Source organism: Hibiscus syriacus, unplaced genomic scaffold (genome assembly GCF_006381635.1).
Source record: "Hibiscus syriacus cultivar Baekdansim isolate YM2019G1 unplaced genomic scaffold, ASM638163v2 tig00116975_pilon, whole genome shotgun sequence".
Classification (NCBI taxonomy): domain Eukaryota; kingdom Viridiplantae; phylum Streptophyta; class Magnoliopsida; order Malvales; family Malvaceae; genus Hibiscus; species Hibiscus syriacus.
In genome coordinates, this window is record NW_024063499.1 from 503,249 (window position 1) to 525,153 (window position 21,905).

Here is a 21,905-nt window from a genome sequence, read left to right on the forward strand (position 1 = left end):
ACATAATTTCGGCATATATAATACTTTAGTATTTGTATAATATTTTTTTTGAAAGAGTATTTGTATAATATAAATATCACCGCCCATATATATATATGGATATTGAGTTTGATGTTCATTGTTAATTGGTTAAAAAAGTTTGAATTGATACTTATACTATATTATAATCATCATAGATTATTTAATATAGAATAGAATATTATAAATAAGAACTTTAAAAATTAAAAGGAGAAAATACAGAATGGGACAAACATTGTCGTATTTAGTCGTACGTACTTATAATCAGAATAGGTAAATGTGAAATTAATAGAACAACACGGCTTTTAGATAAGACGCCAAAACTAATGCTCTTTGAAAGAAGGCTGTAACCAACTTCATTTGTTTACATTACTTTCGGCAAAAACGTACCTTGAAAAAGAATATGTTTAAAAATAATATTCTCTTCATTAAAATTAAAATATAGTATTTTTTAAAAATAAATTCTTTATTATATAAAAATCGTTTTAGATGATTTTTAAAATATTTTACCTTTAGAAAAAATGTTTTTTTAAACTAATTATCATCAGTCGAAACAATCAAGGAAAAGAAAAGAAAAAAAAAAGAAAAACTCGAGGCAATTAAGAAACCAAGAATGCATGTCATTGTGGGAAAACGTGACAAAATACATGCATGCAGACAGTTGACGGTAATAAATTCTCTTGACATTATTAACCATACGTGTACAAACACAACCCAACACAAATTATAAACATTTATCCGTCTCTTTCATTCACCTTTGTGTTTCCAACAAAATAAGAAGGAATTGACTTTGTAATCACACGTCCCTCCCCCGGCGGAATCGACCATATCATTAATTTTTTATTCGATTAAATCATTAATTTTACGTTGATTAAATAAAAAAAAGAAGGCTAAAGTACACAAATGTTCTCCTAATTATAGGTTGTTATTTTGTTAAATCCTTCAACTATTAAAAGTTACAGAATGATCACTTGACTATTCATATGTTCCAAATTCGTTTTTTTCATTAAAAATTTGGTGACAGTCTAAGTTGGGCATCAATCTATTGACTGAGATATGATAAAATCTAATCTCATAATTGTTTTAGATGTATTTTGTGAATCAATTATGTGTTTATATTATGTCGTTGAGTAAATGTTTGAAATATAATGTCATTGAGTCAATTCTTGAAAGCAACCATTAGACACAATTTTATCATAAATCAGTTAAGTTGTTAACGTCTAGTCAGACAACCATCAATTTTTAAATAGAAAACGACGAGTTTGAAACAATGAATACTCGAGTGAACATTTTGTAACTTTTAATAGTAAAAAAAATTCAACACCCTATAGTCAAGGGACCATTATTGTTAAAATTGAATTCATATCAAAATTAAATTATAAATATTAGTCTCCTCCAACCATGATGTCATCTCTAATTATACCCCATTAATTAATAAAGTTAGACCATTGTCTCTATTTGATCAAAATTAATATTTTATGCATGACTCACAACAAATGTTTCCAAGGTCATGCATAAATTCATATATATATATATATATATATCGATCCATGAGAACACAAGAATTCAAATCTCTCTTTTGCTAACTAATCTACTATTGATACCAAGTTCATCATTCATGACTCATAATTAGAAGACAAAAATTATATAATTAATTAAAGAAATTTATTATGATTATATGTGTGTTTAACTTAAAAACAAGCTATTTTTAAAAAAATATATATAACAAGTAGATTCAAAATAAACCAAATTCTATAATTATATTACAAATTTGATTCAAACTTTGACTACGATATTATACGCAATTTCTATAATATGAATTGATTCTCAAACTAATTTATTTATCTATAACTAAGTGATAAGATTATTGTGTACTGATAAAGGCTATGACTTGAATTAAGGAGTTGTGAATGAAAAAAATGAATGAGAAGTATCACTTCTGTAATGAATCTTTGTAAAATATAATTTGAATTAATTAATCAATAAATTATATATTTATGATGCTACCGATAAAGAATGGATTTCCCCTATTTGTAACGAGGAACTGGAAAACGTAGGACAAGACTATATTAAACCTACAATTTTAGATTAAATAACTAGACGTACGAACTTACAAGGAAATCCATAAACTCTACTCTCATTTTGTTCCTTATAAATAATCATGTAGACTCTCAGCTTCGGCACACCAAGATAAACTCTAAAGCTAGTTGACTCTCTCTGGTTATTTTGCTGTAGTGTATCCCATAGCTATACCAATATGGCTTGTGAGCAAATTGGGTACTGAAAATCATCGAGTTGGGATTATCGGTGATGGTATCAGCGACATAGGTGCTGGTATCAGCGGCATAAACTGCTGCTAAACAGTTCTCCATCATCCCATCATTCTCGAGGCCACTCATTTAATAGGTGGCGTTTGGAAACATTGTTCATTCGCTTCCACCAAGCTCCTAACCCCTAGGTGCGATTTCGAGTTCTCCGACTATCCTTGGCCCGAAAGGGACAATTCGAGTTTCCCTTCTTTCCTCAAGATCCTGGAGTACTGCACGGTTACGCTACGCACTTTGATGTGTTGAAGTACGTGAGGTTCGGTTCGAAAGTCGTCGAGATCCGTTACGTCGGTGACGGATTAACTGCAAATTCGGATGGTCCCGGAGACTTTGAACCTCTTTTGAGTGGCCACCCTGCCTGGGAAGTCGCTGTGGAAACATATCCATCGAAAACTGTTGAGGTTGTTCTTTAAAAAATATCACTAATTTGATTTGCACCAAATTAACTTGTGATGGAATTAACGAAAATAACACTACAGTGCATGCAGTTAGGGATAGGGTGAGGTTCTGGTTGGGACAATACCTTAAAATTTTATAAGTTTACCTCTAATATAACCCTTTATCTTTGCTTGCAGTGGTATGAGTTCGAATTACTGGTGGTATGCATAGGCAAATACGGGGACATACCGAGAATGCCGTCTTCCCTCATAACAAAGGCCGAGAAATTTACGGCGGCAAAGTTATGCACACGATCGAGTATTCCAAGTTGGATAAAGAAGCCCGCGAGGTTGTTGAAAGGCAAGAAAGTCTCCGTCGTTGGCTACAGAAATCCACCATAGATTTAGCTACTGAATGTGCTGAGGCAAACCAAGGTATATGCATAGACATATGCATGCTTAATTATAAAATGCACGTGGTCAACAAATAGAAAGAATAATAAAAAGTCAACTAAGGATTTAAGTGTTTCTCACATGCATATATATATATATATATCTACCTAGGAAAGTAACAACAGCTAACTACTAACCTCACCATTGTGTCGTCTTTTTGTTTCCAAAATCAGTCGCTTAGTTGAACTTAACTTCATAAATAGTCATAAAATGCATTCTAGACAGTAAACTTTTAGTATCTTGACGTGTTTTGGTTATACTGTATTTTTTTTATAAAAAATAGGAGCAGATGGTCAACCTTGTACAATGGTGACAAGGACTTTACATTGGACTTTTCCATGTTACTGGATTTGGGGTTTGTCCTTTCCATGTTTATTCAACAAGGTCTTCTCAGTTTCTCCATCGCAGACCAAACCAAGTGCTGCTCAGGAATTTGCTTTGCCCTCTTTTGTCTGGTAATACTTTGTTTTTATATTTATTACCGAGTTACATTGCTGCAGTTATTTTTGATCAAATTATGGTGTTGGTCCATCTACTATGTTTAAACTTGGGAATTAGTCCTGTATTTTAATTTTTGATATAATTAACTCCTTAATTTTAAACATCATTAGTATTTCAAATACTTACAAACAGCTAAATGTTACCTATTCCTGTAAAATAAAGTTGCTATTTTTCTTAAAATGACTTCTAATTTATCATGCTGCTAGCATGGATATATATTTTTGTTTAATGAGAAAAATCTAAATTAAATTTTTAACCGAAATATTTAACTGTGTTAACTATTTGACCAACTAACAACATTATAAAAATAAATGGTTAAATCATGTCAAATTGAAATACATAGACAAAATCTGAAATTTGAGCATAGTAGGGACCAAACCAAATTTGACTGTATTTTTTTATGCAACTAATTTGCTTGGTTTCCTTTTACTGAAGAAAAAGCAGTTTCGAAGTTCATAGAGTCGTATTTGGTTTGGAAGCTCCACTAATGAAGTATGGCCTGAAACCCGATCATCCCTTCGAAGAAGATTATGCATCATGCCAAATGGCCATTCTACCAGACAATTTCTTCTCAGAGGCGGACAAGGGCAAAATCATGTTCAAAAAGACACCCAAATGGTGGTTTTGGAGCAAAGGATTCGAATTCGAAGACAACTCCAAGCTCGAAGCCGATGTCGTCCTACTCGCCACCGGCTTCGACGGCAAGAAGAAGATCCAGGATTTACTGCCACAACCTTTCTCGAGCCTCGTAGTCGACTCGTCGGGGATCATGCCTTTATATAGGGGCACAATCCATCCGTTGATCCCGACATGGCGTTCGTGGGGTACATCGAGAGCGTTTCGAATCTGCAGACGCGGAGCTGAGGTGCAAATGGCTGTCGAGGCTGGCTGATGAATTGTTCAAGCTTCCGAGCATCGAAAGAATGCTGGAACAACCGGGGAAGAAATGGAGATCATGAAGAGAACGACTCGGTTCTACAAGAGGCATTGCATTTCGACTTTTAGTATTAATCACAGTGATGAGATTTGTGCAGAGATGGGGTGGAAGTCTTGGAGGAAGAACAATTAGTTGTTGGAAGCTTTTGCTCCTAATAACAGTCAAGATTATGGGGAAGACAAATAAAAACATTGGATTGTTATTGTTATATTCTTATATGCATTCCTTATTAACTAGACACCATCATGTATAAATTTATATGATGACTGCATTAAATAAAATGTTAATTTTTGTGTTCTGAAAAATAAGAATATTAAAATTTATATGAATTTTTTTATTATAACTGAATGCAAAGAAGTTTGATATTATAAAGAATCTTATTTAATATGAATTTATACTTCCAGTCAAAAGTTAAGATGAGAAGTATTATTACTAACTAAATTGCACCTCGAGTTAGTTCGTAAGTATTTCTTCTACTAAGTAGACGTACACCGTATCTATACTTCTTAAGTCAAATCAAAATGAAATTAAGGTCACAAACTCTAACATCACAATAAATAAACTTTAATTATGAGAATTTTTTTAGTATAAAATCAAAAAACGTCCCTAATACTTGACTAAATAATCACTTTAGTCCATTTTTTCAACATTTTAACTCAATGTTCTTTTTGAGAAAAATGCCTTAAGTCGAATGAAAATTGTAATTTGATAACAATAAATTTTTATCTTTAACATGGTAAGTCTATATATCAGAGCGATGACATAATAATATCTTTGTAAAAGTGATAACTTAAAACATGTTAGTTCTCACTTTAGATATATATAGGATTGGAAAAACAATGACCGTTAATAAATTGATGGTTTCTATCAAACCATAAATATTCAAATGTGAACAAGCATTTGCATTACTAAAGTGGGGGGTTGGCAGGGAAGGAATCTTGGCAAGTTGGGTCTTCATAGAAAAAATAAATAAATTAAAGAGGAATGCAAATGCTTGTTCACATTTTGAATATTTTTCTATGAAGACCCAACTTGCCAAGATTCCAATGTTATAATTTTATCTTGGGGGTTAAAGATGAAATTATAAAATTTAATGATCACAGATAAAAATATTTGTGTTAAAAGGATTTGTCTCAAATTAAAATATATATGAACAGATTTAAAGTCGATAAAATAAAATAAAATTTCAAGCATTCCTCGTCATCTTCGAATAAAATGAAGGTTTCATTGACTGGGCGACGAATCAATGATTGGGATATTGACAACAACATTAGTAATAAGATTCCTTCCCCTGCCAAACATTGTTTGTAAAGTTTCATTAAATTTAAATACGTGAAATTTTAATATTCAAAGGTTTGATTTAAAATAAAGTCCAATTGATAGCATATTCAAGATTAATGATATTATCGATTAGGCTATATTAATTTTTAACTCAGACAAATATAGGGAATAGATTCTGAAATAAAAACATGGACTAAATTTCAAGATGTGAAGAATGCAGGGACTAAAGGCATAATTAACCTTCGATTAATTAAAATCTTAATCAATCCTTGTCAATTAAGCCAGCCAATGCCAATCCCATCAATTTCTCCAATGTCCATGCTGTGAATCACAACTATACAATCAACAACACACAGGGAAAAAAATGTGAACTCATTAAATCTATATAATTTCATACGGCATCGTGTTGATCTTGTTAAAAGTTATTCGAACAAATAATTAAATTATTAATAATTAATTGATTTTTTATTTTGTTTTTAATATATAATGGTATAAACTTTAATTTATATAATTGCATATCAAAAAGTATTCAAGTCTATATACATAATAAAACCTAAATTAGATTAAATATAAACCGAAAACACAGAGACTCAAATAAAAACAAAAACATTAACATTAACAATATGAAGATACCATTTCATTTTTAATTTTCTTTTAGCTAAAATCACCTTTGGACTAATTTAATACACCATGCTCTATGAGAAAAGTCCATGGTTTAAGTTTGAATGGGCCATCTTTTGGGCTCTTAGAGCGATAAAATTTTGGCAAGGATGAAGGTGGCATCTATTGGATCCAGCTTTATTATGTTTAATAGAAAACGAGGCAAATTGACCATTTGGTTAAAATGAGGTAAATTACTTTTTACTTTTTTAACTTCTTGTCTTTGAAATTTTGGATACTATTACTTACTTGGTCAGGCAGAACCCTGGAAGCAGGTATCTGGGAAAAGATCATTGAAATGCTGCCCGAGACGGTGTCATTTGCATTTAACCAGGCAGGGAATTCCATGACTTGATCAAATTCATTCCCGTGTTCCATAGTCTTCAAGAACTTGAACACCGTGCGATGTTACCAAATTCATAGTGTCATTCCACTCCATTTGATGCTGCTCTCCTAATGATTTCATCTCCGCCATTCCCTCATCGTCCACAGCTTGATGCAAGCTTCCCCCACCGTAGGATTCAGTGAATCAGCCCCAGTTCCATGCCTCACTTCATGATACTGCAACCGCAGGGACATCTTCAGTCACAACTGATAGAGTTGATGAAGATGAAGATGAGGATGAAGTAGATGAGTAGATTGATGGGTTTTTGCTGTTCTGGGTGAAGGTTGGTCTTTATTTTGTGAAACCATGAAAGTTAAGGTTTTGGCTCTGTAAACTGCAGTTCAAAAATGGCCAAGTATAGGTAGGCACGTTGTTTGTGTTTGATTCTTGCTCGAAAGGTGGTGAAAAGAAGGATGAGAGTGGCGTGATAATTGCTGTTGCTGTTGCTTCTCATTGGCTTGTTTCTTGGCAGCTCTATGGAACTTGAGCTCAGTGACAATTTCTCTCCTGGCTTCAGCCATATTAATCAGCCTTTCTTGGTAAGGCCTGCTGGTGTGCACTCTCCTCCTATTCCTAACCTGTTTCCTATGTTGTTGAGGTGGTGGTTCGGGTTTCTGGCTCTGTGGTGTTTGACTAAAACCATCACCAAATTTGGTCAAATTTCGGGCACTGAAACCATTGGTATCAACGGATACAGGGTCTTGGTACATCTGCAAGGCGAGTTGCCTAACCAGGATACGGATATAAGCACCAGAGAGATGAGGCTCCTGCTCGAATCTTCTCCTTCTATCAACCCCTTGCTTGGAAGATCGATCCTTCGTATCTAAACTTTTCATCTTTGGATTTTTTTTTCTAATCTCAAACGTTCTGAAACAAAGTACACAGATTCAGAGAGAAAGGGTGCAGGCGGTGCAGGAGACTGAAGTTCCACCAAGTGGTGTTAAAATACAAGCTAGGGATGACCTAGGTTCTTAAATTGTTTGGATTTTTCCTAGTTTTGGCTATTAACATTTGTCACCCTTCATATTACAAGCTTCAAATGGGGCAGTTAGGCTTTGGGTTGGGACTCTCCTTTATTAAATTGTCCCTCCTTTTCAACTACACATATTTACAAGAAGCTTGCATGTGTAACTATTTCATGCCAGCAGGCTGCAAGATTAACATTACACAGGGTTTCTTATGCTGTACTTGCATGTTTAAAATCTACAAAAGAAACAACAGAAATAAAATAAAATAAAATATTGTGATGAATTTGGATACTAAATTTTATTACGTTGAAGGATTTGATTGTTTGTTCCTGGTTATGAAAGGGGACAAGATCTGAATTTCTCAGGCAGGGTTCAGCAAATGGTTTGGTAATTGGATTGATATTTCAGCTTGTAAATTCTTGTGTTTTTACCTGTAATATATGAACTCACAATAGTAAAAGACGAGACAGACAGAAGAATCTCCATTCCTGTCGAAACTGGACAAGATTTTTGGACCTGGAGAAAGGATACAGGGATGCTCCATACCATCGTCTCTCATCATCAATCATTTACCTGGAGAAAGAGATTTACTACTGCATGAATGTAGAATTCACCCTTTGGTTTTATGTATTAAACTTCAACTGTTGTCAATGGAGCAAATGTTGCGCTTTTGCTGTATCTCATGCATGGTCATCTGTAACAGTTATTTCTCTTGGTTTCTCTTTGTAAACGGGAAATCCCCTTGCATGGAAAGTTGGCCGTTCGAAGCAACGGTAGTTCGGCGAGGGAATTGTTTTCACATAAGATTATTAATGTACAACCTGTTAGTGTTTACTTTCACGTCAAAATCAATAAAATAATAAAAATCATCCCTTTTTCACTGATTTAAATAACTCGAGGCGGTAGAATTGAAGATTCAAAGGGTTAAAAATGGGGGAGGGGGACCGCCTACAAAACAGACGGACATGATGACGTTTGTAATTTAACCTTCGTAGAATTTTTTATTCAATGACAGAATAATGATATTTTGAAAAAAAATAAAATTTAAGGGCATTTTAGTCCAAAATGCCGGTAATGTTACAATACCTAAGGGAAGAGGTAATGACATTCCCGGTAATATACCCCAAAAATCCACTATTGGTAATAAAACTTACCGGAAATGACATTACCGGCCAAACCAAACGGGGGAATGTGGATTCTATTCCCGAAGGAATCCCACATTCTCCCATCCAAACGCCCCCTTATTTACTTTCACGTCAAAAATCAATAAAAATCATCCCTTTTTTCACTGATTTAAATAACTCGAGGCGGTAGAATTGAAGATTCAAAATGGGGGAGGGAGGGACCGCCTACAAAAGACAGACGGACATGATGTGACGGCTCAAAATCGCACGGCTGTATTTTTCCCACTGAATGGAGGTTAGTGGGAGGGGAACCATTTTCTGACAAATGGATGCAACGCGGCAGATTCATGAGCCTCCGAGTCGATGCGCGTTGGCACGTGGGAATGCACGGAAAAGGGACGATGACAACTGGCGACCGCCGAGAAAAAGCTTGCACCTTTATATCCCTTCACGCCTCCGTTCACTATTGTCGCATTTTGAACGACGGTGGAATTAATTTTGGATAGAAAACGAAAATAACGTGATTATATTATAAAAAATAATTTACCTCAAATTAAAATTAATTAAGTATATAAATTTATGTAGAAAAGAATTATAAAAATAATATTCGAAATCTAGAGAAGAGACCATGATAATGCAGCCCCCTCTCGGCTCTCACATTCATTTTCATCTCCATTTTAACTTCCAAATGTCCAAATTGTAAGGTCACTTTCAGCCATAACTGCGGTGGAGTTGATGGCGGTGGGACCATTTCAATTTATCAACCTGCCACCAACAAACACACACAAAAACCCCAAGACAAGAGTGCGGACCACAGCAGAACAGCATGTTAATTTCTGGACCCCTTTATATTATATCCATACGCGTGTGTATATATATAGCTCTGGTTATGGTTTTGAATCACGACAAGTTGCAGCCAAGGAGAACCCACCATCACCAATCCAATTCTATGTCAAACCACCGTCTCTCTAAATATGAAGGGCGAACAGATAATTTCCCTTCTTCACCCTTTTTTCCACTTGAATGCAACCACATGATAGGAGCTTACAAATCTGTTGTTGACATGCATGCGTGCATGCTGCTACATACATTTTTGACATGAATGAGTGCTACATACATTGTTGGCATGCATGAGTGCATGCTGCTAGCCTGCTACATACACGGTCCATATAATGGATCAGCATAAGCAGACATCGAACATCCATGGAAGTGACCGCCCTATTCTAAAACTTACTAAAAACCAAAACCAAACATTGTAATCATCATTAGATCTGCATGTAACTCCCCGAACACTTTCTGAATCGTCTTCGACAATGTCTATTTATATCTGCAACTCTCGAGTGTTTCTTCATAAATTCAATACTGGTAAAACGGTATCTCTCATTTATCTGAGACTGCATTTCCGATTCAAGTTAGTCGATCAAGCTTCAAATGGCCGCTTTTGCTTCAATCCCAGCATGTCATTGGCCAGCCCTGCTACAATTTCATTAGGCAAGGGATACTTTTCAGCACAAAAGCTTCGCCACCACTGTAAGCCATTACCTCTTTCTGAATTAATACAATGTGAATCGAGACGATCGAGTTGAATCGAGTTTCTATTGCAGAGAGGTCCCGTTGTATGTAATGGATTAAAGCTTATTCCAAATATTCAATTCTCAAAGCAGACAAACAAGTTTTCTACTCGATCTAGCTGCTTCAAGACACCAGTTTCATGCTCTCTTGTAAGGAACATAGCCTCATTGTTTTATTTATTTTTTCCCATTGGAACTTTATTTAAGCTCATTATCTTTGATACATATTGGATTTTCCGACTAGGCTGATCCTGAGACATTGACAACTGTCCAAAACACCATCGCTAAGCAGTTGTCTATCGATGTGAGCTCAGTGACTCCTGAAACCAAGTTCGCTGATCTGGGTGCCGATTCCCTAGACACGGTATTTGCATCTCTTCAAGACAAATTCCACATTTATTTTCTTCATACAATCCTTTTTTTTTATTTTCTTACATCAAATTCATTTCAGGGAGATAGTGATGGCATTGGAGGAACAATTCGGAGTCTCGGTCGGAGAAGGCGGAGCTGAGAACATAGCAACCGTCCAAGATGCGGCGGACTTGATCGAGAAAGTGAAGGCTGCATAATAGGCCACTTACAGGAGTTCTTTTCTTCCTTTCCATTTTCCTTGACCAAGAGGGCAATTTTTGTTACAGGTTGATCTCAAATTGTAGCCCGTCTCTTTGTTCTTTTCTGTTTCATGCAAGCAAGAACGAAAGTAATAAGCCAATGAAATATATGCATGAATCAATTTGAGCTGTGTTTCTAGATATGCAACTTCCAGCTTCTTCTCCAGTTAAAATCTGGCAGAAAATCGAAGCTTCAGAAAAATATAAACAGATCATTATCTAACCAACAAAGCTCATTGAGCTTGTCCAACTCCTTGTTCCCCAATAATCTCATTATATTTTCAATAAACTGTGCCTGTCATGGAATCAACTTACTGTCGAATTTTCGGCAATTACTCTTCAAAACGTCTGGACTAATCAGAAATTCTTATAGACAGCACTGTAAGTTTCCTCTATGAAAGAGTCTCAAGTCCCTGAGCAATAGCATCTGCCGGAGTCGATACTAACATGGTCGCCATTTCGGTTTCCGATGAGGCAAAGTAAATATAAGTTCAAGGTTTCCTATCGTTATGAACATGGAAACTCAACGTATCCATGCTCTCCACAGTCCACCCAGCCAAATAAATACATATAGAAAGTGAGGGACAGAAGGATGAACAAAGGGAAGCAGAAAAAGAGGAACTTCTGTATGTCATACCGGCACATGGTTTTATACCGATAGAATCCAATATCCCTTCGAGGAGTCCAGTTTCACAATTGTGTCAGATTCGAACTTGATCTACAGAGAGATTGAACTTTGCAAAGGGGCCTTATATTTATTCCACAATGAAAGGGACAAAAATGCGTACTTGTTAGTAACTTCGGGGACAGCTCGAAGGAAAGCACTACCTACGAAGTTGATGATTGCACAAGTTTTCTTGTTTCCAAATGGGGTATGATCAAGCAAGAATCCAACCTATGTATCCTATTAAGGGTGTTATTATTGTAATTTGACATGGAGGCAGCATTGTTGATGAACCCGGAGCTGCTTCCTTGGCAATTAAAGCCATTGGAAAAACCGGGGAATCGGAGGTGAATGTTCGGAAAATTGGTTCTTTTAGGATACTTGTAAGAGTGGGGAGTTGAGGTGTGAGATTCTTCGGACAAAGCAAGTTAGTTGTGTGCGCCTGAGATTGAAGACGTAGCTAACTCCATTACGTGCTTTGTTAAAAAAAGGTTTGCTGGTAGAAAATATGAAGAACCAGTTTTGCGGGAAAATCACTAAAATCTTGATGTTTGATTAATGGCCGTAGGAAATGACAAACTTTGGAAATATATGCTCATCATTAAGCCATGATCATTCAAATAAGGTTAGGACTTCAAATCGCTCAATCATTCGAACAAATCAGGAGTTTGAATCATAATATTGTAAATGGAACAAATTGATTTTAAGAGAATAGTCCTCTAATAAACATCAACAATGCCCAATTCAGACTATTCAATCAACGGATCGATATCAATGGTTATATATATACATATAAAACCATATCATGTCAAACCCATTAGACATATATTATCAGAATCTTTATTATACCACTTAGTCATGTATAAATACATTAATGAAATATCGTTGACATTGAGTATAAATTCAATAAGACCAGTGATCGACACAATTACACATACATGTATTCACCACCACGAACAGCATTTTCAGCACCTTTTCTCTCTTCTTCAGCCCCTTTTCCCGCTCCTTCCAGCTCTCATAATCATGGTCGTCCGTTTGCAACTCGTATCTACAAATCGGGCAAGAATTGTGCTCGTCCTGCCACGGAAACCATTTTAATCACATAACCAACAACCTCATTTCATCCACGTTCTTTAAAACTAGGATTGAGTATAACTAATCAAATAAAGCCAAGCACTATTAATTACCAGCCATGGCTTTAAACAAGGAGATGAAATGTGCTTGCATGGCAATTCTTGCATGTTATCGCCGGCAGCAAGGTTCTCCTTGCATATTGCGCATTCTGCATCAGATCCAAGCTTAGCCAGGATTTCTTCTGTGAGAGTAATTACTGGAAGCTTAGCAACGACTTCTTTACTAGCTGGTGGGACTCTTCGAACACCACCCTCATTCTCCAATATCTTGAAAACAGAGATTAATTCATTTACAGAATTACAAAAGCTAAACTACTTCTATGAATTAGTATAATCCATCTAGCAGATAACAAAAAATACCTCTGGTATAACAGTATCAAGGTGACTAATGAGTTGTTCAAGCACATTGGCAGCATTTTCTATGGTGTTAACATTAGTGGCCGAACCCTGGGAAGATTCAGCATTTGCAGCAGATGCAAAAGCAGTCATTAGATTTGATTGGACCAACCATTGAGGTTGTGGTGGTTCAGTATCCACTGTAAGTGTCCTTCAAAAAGATAACCTTTTTGGGAAAACAAACAATACAAAACAGAAACCTTTTTAAACAATATGCAAGTTGAACATTTGCAATTTCTGTAAAATCTAATCAGCAAACCTACTCAAAACCCCAATCTGTTTATTATTTGCAATAATCCGAGTATAACTATCCAAATCCGAATCGAAATTAATTAAATTATCCTCGGAACATCAATCTCCTATCAAAATCCACATGTCCAAAACTAAAGAAGATAATGGATTTGAATGTCCGAATTCGTTATCATCAAAAGTAATTTAGATAATGTATATCCAAATCCCATTCTGTAATCTATAGAGGTAAAGTGAATTAGAATAATGGATGTATGGAAGTTAATATCATAATCTTCTCCAAAGTCATTACACATAGTAATTAGAATATCCAAATCAAGCAAGTTGAATATATGCAAATATCTTAATCCGAACCATCCTACATTTCAATGTCTCTAAACTACTTAAGAAACTAGAAAAAGCAACGGGTTCTTTCGGAAACAAACCTCTGTTTGCTGAAGATTCGGATGACTCGACGGGGTTTTCAATTTCATTCAAGTGTTCCTTAGCCTGAGATGCATTTCCTTAAATGGTCCTTTTCATAAGGATCAGAGACAAGAGGTTCTAAGAGTTCAAAAAGGCGTAAACCAGCAAGCCAGAAACCGGGGGCGGTGTATCTGGTCTTCAAAATGGTCGCAACACGGCAAACAACAGAATAAAACTGACGAAAAACAACGATAATACGTACAAAAAATCAATTTCGGCTTGAAATTAAAACAGAAAAAAAAAAGATGAATAAAGGAAAAGAGATCTCACCGATTTGCGAAGCGAGGGAGCAGCAGAAGGGTAATGGAGCTTAAGAAGGGAATTGATGGAGGAAACTGCTGCCTCGAATCTCTGTTTCTTTCCAAGCTGTTTCTGTAATTCCTCTAATTGTTGCTTCAAGCTTTCATCTGAAGAAGAATAAGACTCCATTTTTCAGCTCCGAAACTAATAATTGCTAAAAAAATATACAGCTATCGATTTTCAGATGATTGAATTGGTTTCTTTTATAAGTTTGGGGCAATAATAATTCTGATTCGAATTTTGTATTTAAGAGCAGATTTCTTGGTGAAGGGAACAATGATTGATGGATGTCGGCTATCGAGCCCAATGCTACCTGGATGGCCCGGTTCAATCTTAAATGGCCGGGTCTACTTCCTTCTATTTTTTTCCCGTAAACTACTACTGTCATTTTTTTCAAAAGTGTTCACCTTTAATCATTAATTTTTTTTAAAATAAATAATATTTTGATCATTTACTATATCAATTTGTAGACACATAATTTCGTCTCCACACTTTTATAATATATAAATATTAGTATTAATTTTACTTATTTTTATTGTTTACATATGTCAGGCCTAAACAAGTGGCCCAGAACTAGTACAAACAGACCAGATAGGCCCATAACCCAGCTGCCCAACACTTGCACGTGACCCGTTGGAGCTGTAACCTGAACCAGTCCATTGGAGCGACCCGAATCAGTTAGGTTTTTGAAACCCTAACCCCAATAACCTTTGGCATCGCATGTTCACTCCGAAGACCCCTTCTGAAGAGCTCCCACATGGTCGGTTTTCTCGGCGTCGTGACCTCATGGGACACCCAAAATAGCTAAATCAGAACATGGGCTCGTCAACACCAAACAACCGAGAGTTTTACTCGGAACAAAACTCCTAAGAATAGGTTTTATTTCTACTATAAATCATGTGTAAAATCACACAGAAAGAGGACGAAAAAAGAGAGGAAAATCATACGAAAAAAGGGAGCAAACACGACGAGGAAAACTAGAAAAAAAGATTCGAACCCAAACAGATTCGAACAAAAAAAAAAGAGAAACCATCAAGAGCAAAAAATCGGAGTGCTATTCGAACAAAGGAGATCTAGGGTAAAAAAGATAAACGAGGTTCAAGTTTCCTTACCCTATTCGACGGGATTCGGTGCCAAAAAGAGCCTGGGTGCTCCATTTCTTGTGCATTGAGTCCCCGATGATGAACCCAAGAGGATCCCAGGAGATGGGTTTTACCAGAGAACATTTTCTCTGTTTTATAAGTGTGCGGGACAAGGAATGAAGAGGTAAAACGTGGGCTAAAACTAAACCCTATTTTGGGCTGAATAGGCAAACGACAATGTTTTAAGAGGGAGGAATCTGCGCATAAAAGAAAATGGTAAATTCCATGCTTGGTCATTCCTTGTATAAACAACTATGCGTGTTTTGTTTTCAACTTTTGAGGTGGGGAAAATCATTAGTTTAAGACCCTTATCTTTGTAACATTGTCCTTTGGTCACTGAATAATGCATTATTTTCATTTCGTGTTTCAAATATTGTTTGTATGTTCTTTGATCATTGTTTCAATATTGGATATTTTAGATTTAATTATATTTAAATCCTCCATGTGTCTGTGTTTATTTTTTGGTACTTTATTTTCTTTCCTCTTTGATTTATTTATTATGTTTATTATTTATTTATTTTTTGATTTATTTTCTTTTTTCTCTCTTTTTATTTATTCTTTATCTTTTTTCCTTTTGATTTATTTTATCATTTTATCATTTTTATTTTTTATTTTTTACATTTTTTCTTCTGATTTATTTAATATATTTTATTTTATTTCCCTTTTGATTTATTTTTTTTGATTTATTATTATTTTTTATTTTCATTATTATGTTTTTTTTAAATATTTATCTATTTTTTCTAACATTTTGACCTTTTTTTTTGAAGAATTTCAATCGATCAAAGGTAAGCAATTCTAATCGAGTTTTTAAATTTTAATTTTAATTTTTAATTTTCACAATTAAGACAACCGACAAATTAATTGGTACCAAAAGGGCGGTACAATGGTACTAATCATTCCTTGACCGTAATCGACTCCCGAACCCGACATATTTCTGGTACAACGCAGATCAAGTAAGATGGTGCCCGACCTACCTAAATGTTTTTAAAATGGTCGGTGGCGACTCTAACCCAATTATTTCAAGTCGAAGCTATATTTCGGGCTCACCCGAAAGACGGTTCCGACAACTTGACGACTCCGCTGGGGACAGGTAAGTGAGTTAGACCAGAATTAATTTTCGGTTGTCTTTTTATGCGAAAATAGTAAATTTAAATATAAATTTATTTATTTGATTCCAATTATTTACCTTTGATTATTTTTCAAATAAATAGTTGTACTGACTTTTTTTCAATGATTTCATATTTTTGAAAAGTTTCTATCTTTGGCTCTATACCCGAGCTCTGAACCCTTTTTAAGTGGGGGTGAAAGCGACGCATTCGTGATAATTTATTCTCTGCACATGCCTAGCAAGTAACATTCGGGATTCATATACCTTATCTTCGTGTGAATTTATTCGCCGCATAGGCCTAAGGAAATGTATCATCTCGAGTTTAACTTAATCCACATAAGCTTGTAATGGGCTTAGGACTAAGAGTCTGGCAAGCCCAAAAGGGCACTAGCAAGGAGAACTCGAGTACCTTTTTAGAACATAAATCGGGAGACTACAAGGAGTTAGAGCCCACCCCAAAACTCCATTTCAAAACCTAGGATGCTTGAATTATTTCCTGCTTTACTTTTGTTCAAAGCATGCGAACTACTTTCTGTTCAAAGCATGCGAACTAGACAAATATGCGGTTAGGATTTATTTGAAATTAGCATGTGGGATAAAGATCATGTCTGGGTAGGAATAATAAGCATGTGAGGTAGATATCATGTGGGGTAGGACTTTTATCTTCATGACTTTTTTTAATTATTTTTACCTCACTAGCTCTTTTTATTTTTGTTCTATTTTTTTTTCATCTTTTGCATCATTTATTCAAAAGAGATGTTGATCCACCAAAAACAGATTCATTAAATGTAAATAATTTGCATTAATGGACAAACGGGTTATGTTGATTAATCGATCGTGGATTGCAGAGGGGGTGAATTGGAAATTAAAATTTGGTGGAAGCTTTTGAAGAAATTGAAAGTAATTGCACAGCGATTTAGAGTGGTTCGACTTTCTCAACCAAAGTCTACGTCCACTACCTTAGCTATCCACACTAAGATTTTCTACAAATTCACTAATTGTTCTTTTTTTGACAAAGAGTAACCTTACAATTCACTCAAGAATTATACCCCATTCCCTCAAGAATTAACCCCAATTCTTAAACAGACTCTTTTTCAAAAAGAAATACACAAATTTATAAACTTACAAGGAAATCCTCACAAGGTAAGATGTTTGCACAATTCTAGAACAAGAAAAGAACACTCAAAAATAATTACAAATGAGCACAAATGGTGTTCTTGAAAGCAAAATGAATATTGAAAGGAAAATTGGCTTGAATTGCACAAACTTGGCGTTTGATGCTTTCTATCTTGTTTATCTATAATTTCTTGTTGATAAATGGCTTCAGAACTTGCTTAAATACTCCTTCAATTGATTTTGAATGTTGGGTATGATTAGTGGAGTCAATAGAGCCGTTTAAGTGTGAAAACAATTAATTAAAGCAGTTGGGAGCGTCAGTGCATCGATGCATACCCATGGTGCATCGGTGCATCAAGTGTAAAATTCAAATATTTTGACCGTTGGACCCTTAGTGCATCGGTGGACTAAGAGTGCATCTATGCATAAAATGCACTCGATGTTTCAAAATAGCCAGAGTGCATCGATGCATGGTTGGTGCATCGATGCATCAAATGCATTCGATGTTTTCATAATACCTTAACTGCATCGATGCATGGTATGTGCATCGATGCATGAAATGCATTCGATGTTCAATTTATTCCATGGTGCATCGATGCATGGATTGGTGCATCGGTGCATCACTTTGAAACATTGATTTTAGGCTTGATTTTGGTTCAAAATACTTTGTGAAAATTATTTTAAAAATAGTTTTAGTATAAAACACAATTTTACACATTTAGTAAGGTTTGAAATTGATCTTGAAAGACTTGGAGTAATAATTTGATATTCGATTAATTGAATCGAATATGCTTATAAAATCTTTATAAATCTTAAAATTCATTTATACTTAATTTGTTATATCGAAACATCAAAATGTTTTCAACAATCTCCCCCTTTTTGATATAACAAAACATTTATGTAATTTTAAGATTTGTTTAAGAAAAATTTTTTTGAAATCATATTGAAAAAGTACTCCCCCTTACTATAACACTTACCCCCTTTAACACTTTTACACTTCCCTTTTTTTGTTAAATCAAAAGACTTCAAAATGTTTTAAACAATGTTTTGAAAAGTATGACCAATTGATTATAAGTAAATATAGCTTAAGCTGCTAAGATCACAATCAAAAGAGAGATTAACCATTAGTTTCATATCAATAGGAAAAATACACCGATAGACTTTAATATTTTGCTTAAAATCAATATTAAATTTTTAAAATTACGTTATTATCACGAACGTTATCAATTTGAGATTAATATTTGTAACTTTTAATAATCGACAGACTCAACAAAGCAACAATCTATAATTAGATGATCATTTTGTAACTTTTAATAATCGATAGACTTAATAAAGTAGTATCATATAGTCATAAGACTATTTATGTACTTTATTCTATTTCTATTAGAATAATTATTTGACACATTAATAAAAATGTTAATATCTTAAGTATTTTTCGAGACGTTTTCCCCTAAAGTTTAAATCATTATGTCGTTTGCCCAAACCGTTAATTCCGTTAAAACAACATGGGTAAATTACATATTTAGTCACACGACTATTTTCACGATTTTGTTTTCGTCACCCGATTATTTTTTCTTCAAAATAATCACAACTTTTTTCTCTTCAAAACAATCAAAGAGTACAAAGTTTAGTTGAGTCAGAAATATTGAGAAAAAAGGCATCTAAAATTTCATACCCGTTGCTCTATAGAGGTTGTCAAAACCCTTCGGAACCATTGATTTTTCACATTTAAGCATCGAAAAGATTTAAGGTTTAAGGTTCTGTTCTTAGCTTCTCATCCTACACAACATACTTCCAATGCAAGTGTTGTCCTTACCCTTTTTTCACGTTTGTCCTCCTTTTGTGAATCTTTCCCTTTTCATTTTGTTTGGGATTTTTTGATGATCTATGAACTTTTCTTTTTTATTTTCCCTTACAAATAAGTTCAAACATCCAATAACCATCAAATTCAAACATCCAGAAACATCAAAATCCATCAAAGTTTGAAATCCAAGTTTGAAATCTAAGAAAGCATAACAAGGAAAAATCTACTCCATCAGAGGATCGGGAGGAGGAGGATAATGAGCTCGAACTTCAAGAGTGAGTGTCCATGCTTTCACGCATCTCCCGCTGAAACATAGTAATCTGAGACTCCATGGAGGCAAACCTCAGATCAAACGACTCTAAGAAAGATCGAAAATATGGTGGCGTTTGATCTTCTTGTCGTGTCGGTTCCGGTGCAGGCTCATTGTCTGGTACGTGATCGTTAATATCTTGCATAAGTTGTTGAAACTCGGGATCATCGTCAGCAGTCGGTGCCGGAGGAGGAGAAAGAGCACGAGAAGAGCTAGGAGCAGCTCGTGAAGAGTTCGCTTTCAATCCGCTTTCTTCAAGGAGGTGAGATTGATTTGATTTTGGAGAGGGATAAGATTGTCAAGAGAGACATTTAGACCGGGTTTGATAAAAAGGTTACTAAGAAGACATCCATAAATCAATGTTTCAACATGTTTTGAAGGAACAATGTTTATGATATCCACTAGTTGACTAAATAATGTGGGGCAGATTTATTTTGATCTTATTCTTGATACAGTGCATCCACCATAAATCCCTAGTACGAAGAGTGGAGTACCTACCTCCGGATGGTCTAAACCACCAAGAGATCATCAAATGAAGAAAACGATCGTGATGAGATCGTAGAATACTAACACTAGAGTTTGGAACATAGGGATATTCCACATTTTCATTCTCATTATATAACCCATCATCATATAACCCAAAATGGAAAGCTATAGTCTTGAGTTCAATATTAATATATTGGCCTAAAAGATAGGATCTAATGGCTATAGTCTCACATTGAGTTTGGTTTTGAATGCATACCGCATTGGAGTAGAAGATGCGGACTAACTGTTGATAGACGATAGGTTTGAGATGAAACAATTTATTAAACTTCCAAGTTTTAAGAATCGGAAGGTATTCGAAGTTATATCTATCATGGCTTGAAGAGAAGGAATACGCTCTTCCCGGATTCTATAGGATTGGAAATAATTTCTGTACCTAGAGTACAATTCGTCTTTACAACGTTCAGGCATATTAAAACATGATCCTATAAGAATATTAGGTGGTGGAGGAACAGGATTTGGAGGTCAGGTAGAACGACTAGACGAAGTCTTAGGGAGTTTAGGATTTGACATGTTTTAAAGATTTGGAAAAAGGAATGTAACATGCAATTTAAAACACATGTATGCACAATAATCAATCCCAAAACTCAATTGAGTCCTCAATAATTTAAGGTTCTCTAAGCCGAATCCTAATGGGCAAGGTTTTGAAAACTATTTGAAAATAATTTTTGAAAAATCATAATATTATAGTTTTCATGAAAACAACATAATTAAATCAAAACATCAAATTTAAAAATTAAATTCAGATTTTCGATAATTTTTTTACTTCGAAAATTCAAAAATTCTTTGAAAATTTGTGAGTTTTAGATAAATTAGTTGTAAAATCTAGTTTCTAATCATCAAACAATCAATGTCCGATATAATGTTCATCCTAGAACTAATTAAAACTAGTCCTAAGATAAAAATATGATAAACTAGAAGTTTTTAGAAAAATACCTTGAAAATTTCAGATTGATGAGAATGAGATGTTGTGTTGCACGATTTAATGATAGTAGCAGGATATAGAGATGAAAAGCTCGAAGATTCTGACAAAATTTTGTTGATTTTGAGCAAATGAGGATTAGAGAGAAAGAGGCGGTAAGAGAGTGTTTTGAGGGTTTTGAAATAAGAAGAGAATCAGGGTTTTTAACCAAAACCCGTTGGATGCATTGATGCATGGCCTTGTACATCGATGCACATTCAAGGCGTGCATCGGTGCACCTTCATGGTGTATCGATGCACTTTCAAGGATGCATCGATGCACTGTTAGGTGTATCGATGCATTAAGCACAAAAATGTCAAAAATCCGTTTTAAACACTCAAAATGCTAAATTATTGGCTCTAGTGGTATTGGCAACTCATATATTGAAAATTAATCATGTTCAACCAATCAAATTAATCTTTAAACTACATTTGAACATAAAATTAATTTTCACCAAAGAACATAAACTCCCCCTAACTAATAGCAAAGAATGCAATAAAA

General features: G+C 34.8%; 2 protein-coding genes and 2 pseudogenes across 2 annotated transcripts; 2 read left to right on the forward strand and 2 right to left on the reverse strand.

The window, feature by feature from the left end:
- The first annotated feature begins 1,937 nt into the window (after positions 1-1,937).
- Positions 1,938-4,799, forward strand: LOC120192519 (annotated as a pseudogene).
- Positions 4,800-7,280: 2,481 nt separating this feature from the next.
- LOC120192520 lies at positions 7,281-7,775 on the reverse strand. The gene has a single exon (XM_039195290.1). It carries the CDS (start codon positions 7,773-7,775, stop codon positions 7,281-7,283), a length of 495 nt encoding a protein of 164 aa, XP_039051221.1.
- Positions 7,776-10,344: 2,569 nt separating this feature from the next.
- Positions 10,345-11,187, forward strand: LOC120192521 (acyl carrier protein 3, chloroplastic-like). Its single transcript, XM_039195292.1, has 4 exons — positions 10,345-10,561; positions 10,619-10,752; positions 10,847-10,968; positions 11,054-11,187. Exons 1-4 carry the CDS (start codon positions 10,345-10,347, stop codon positions 11,169-11,171), a joined length of 591 nt encoding a protein of 196 aa, XP_039051223.1. The 3' UTR covers positions 11,172-11,187.
- A 1,510-nt stretch (positions 11,188-12,697) lies between these two features.
- LOC120192462 lies at positions 12,698-14,642 on the reverse strand (annotated as a pseudogene).
- Positions 14,643-21,905: the final 7,263 nt, after the last annotated feature.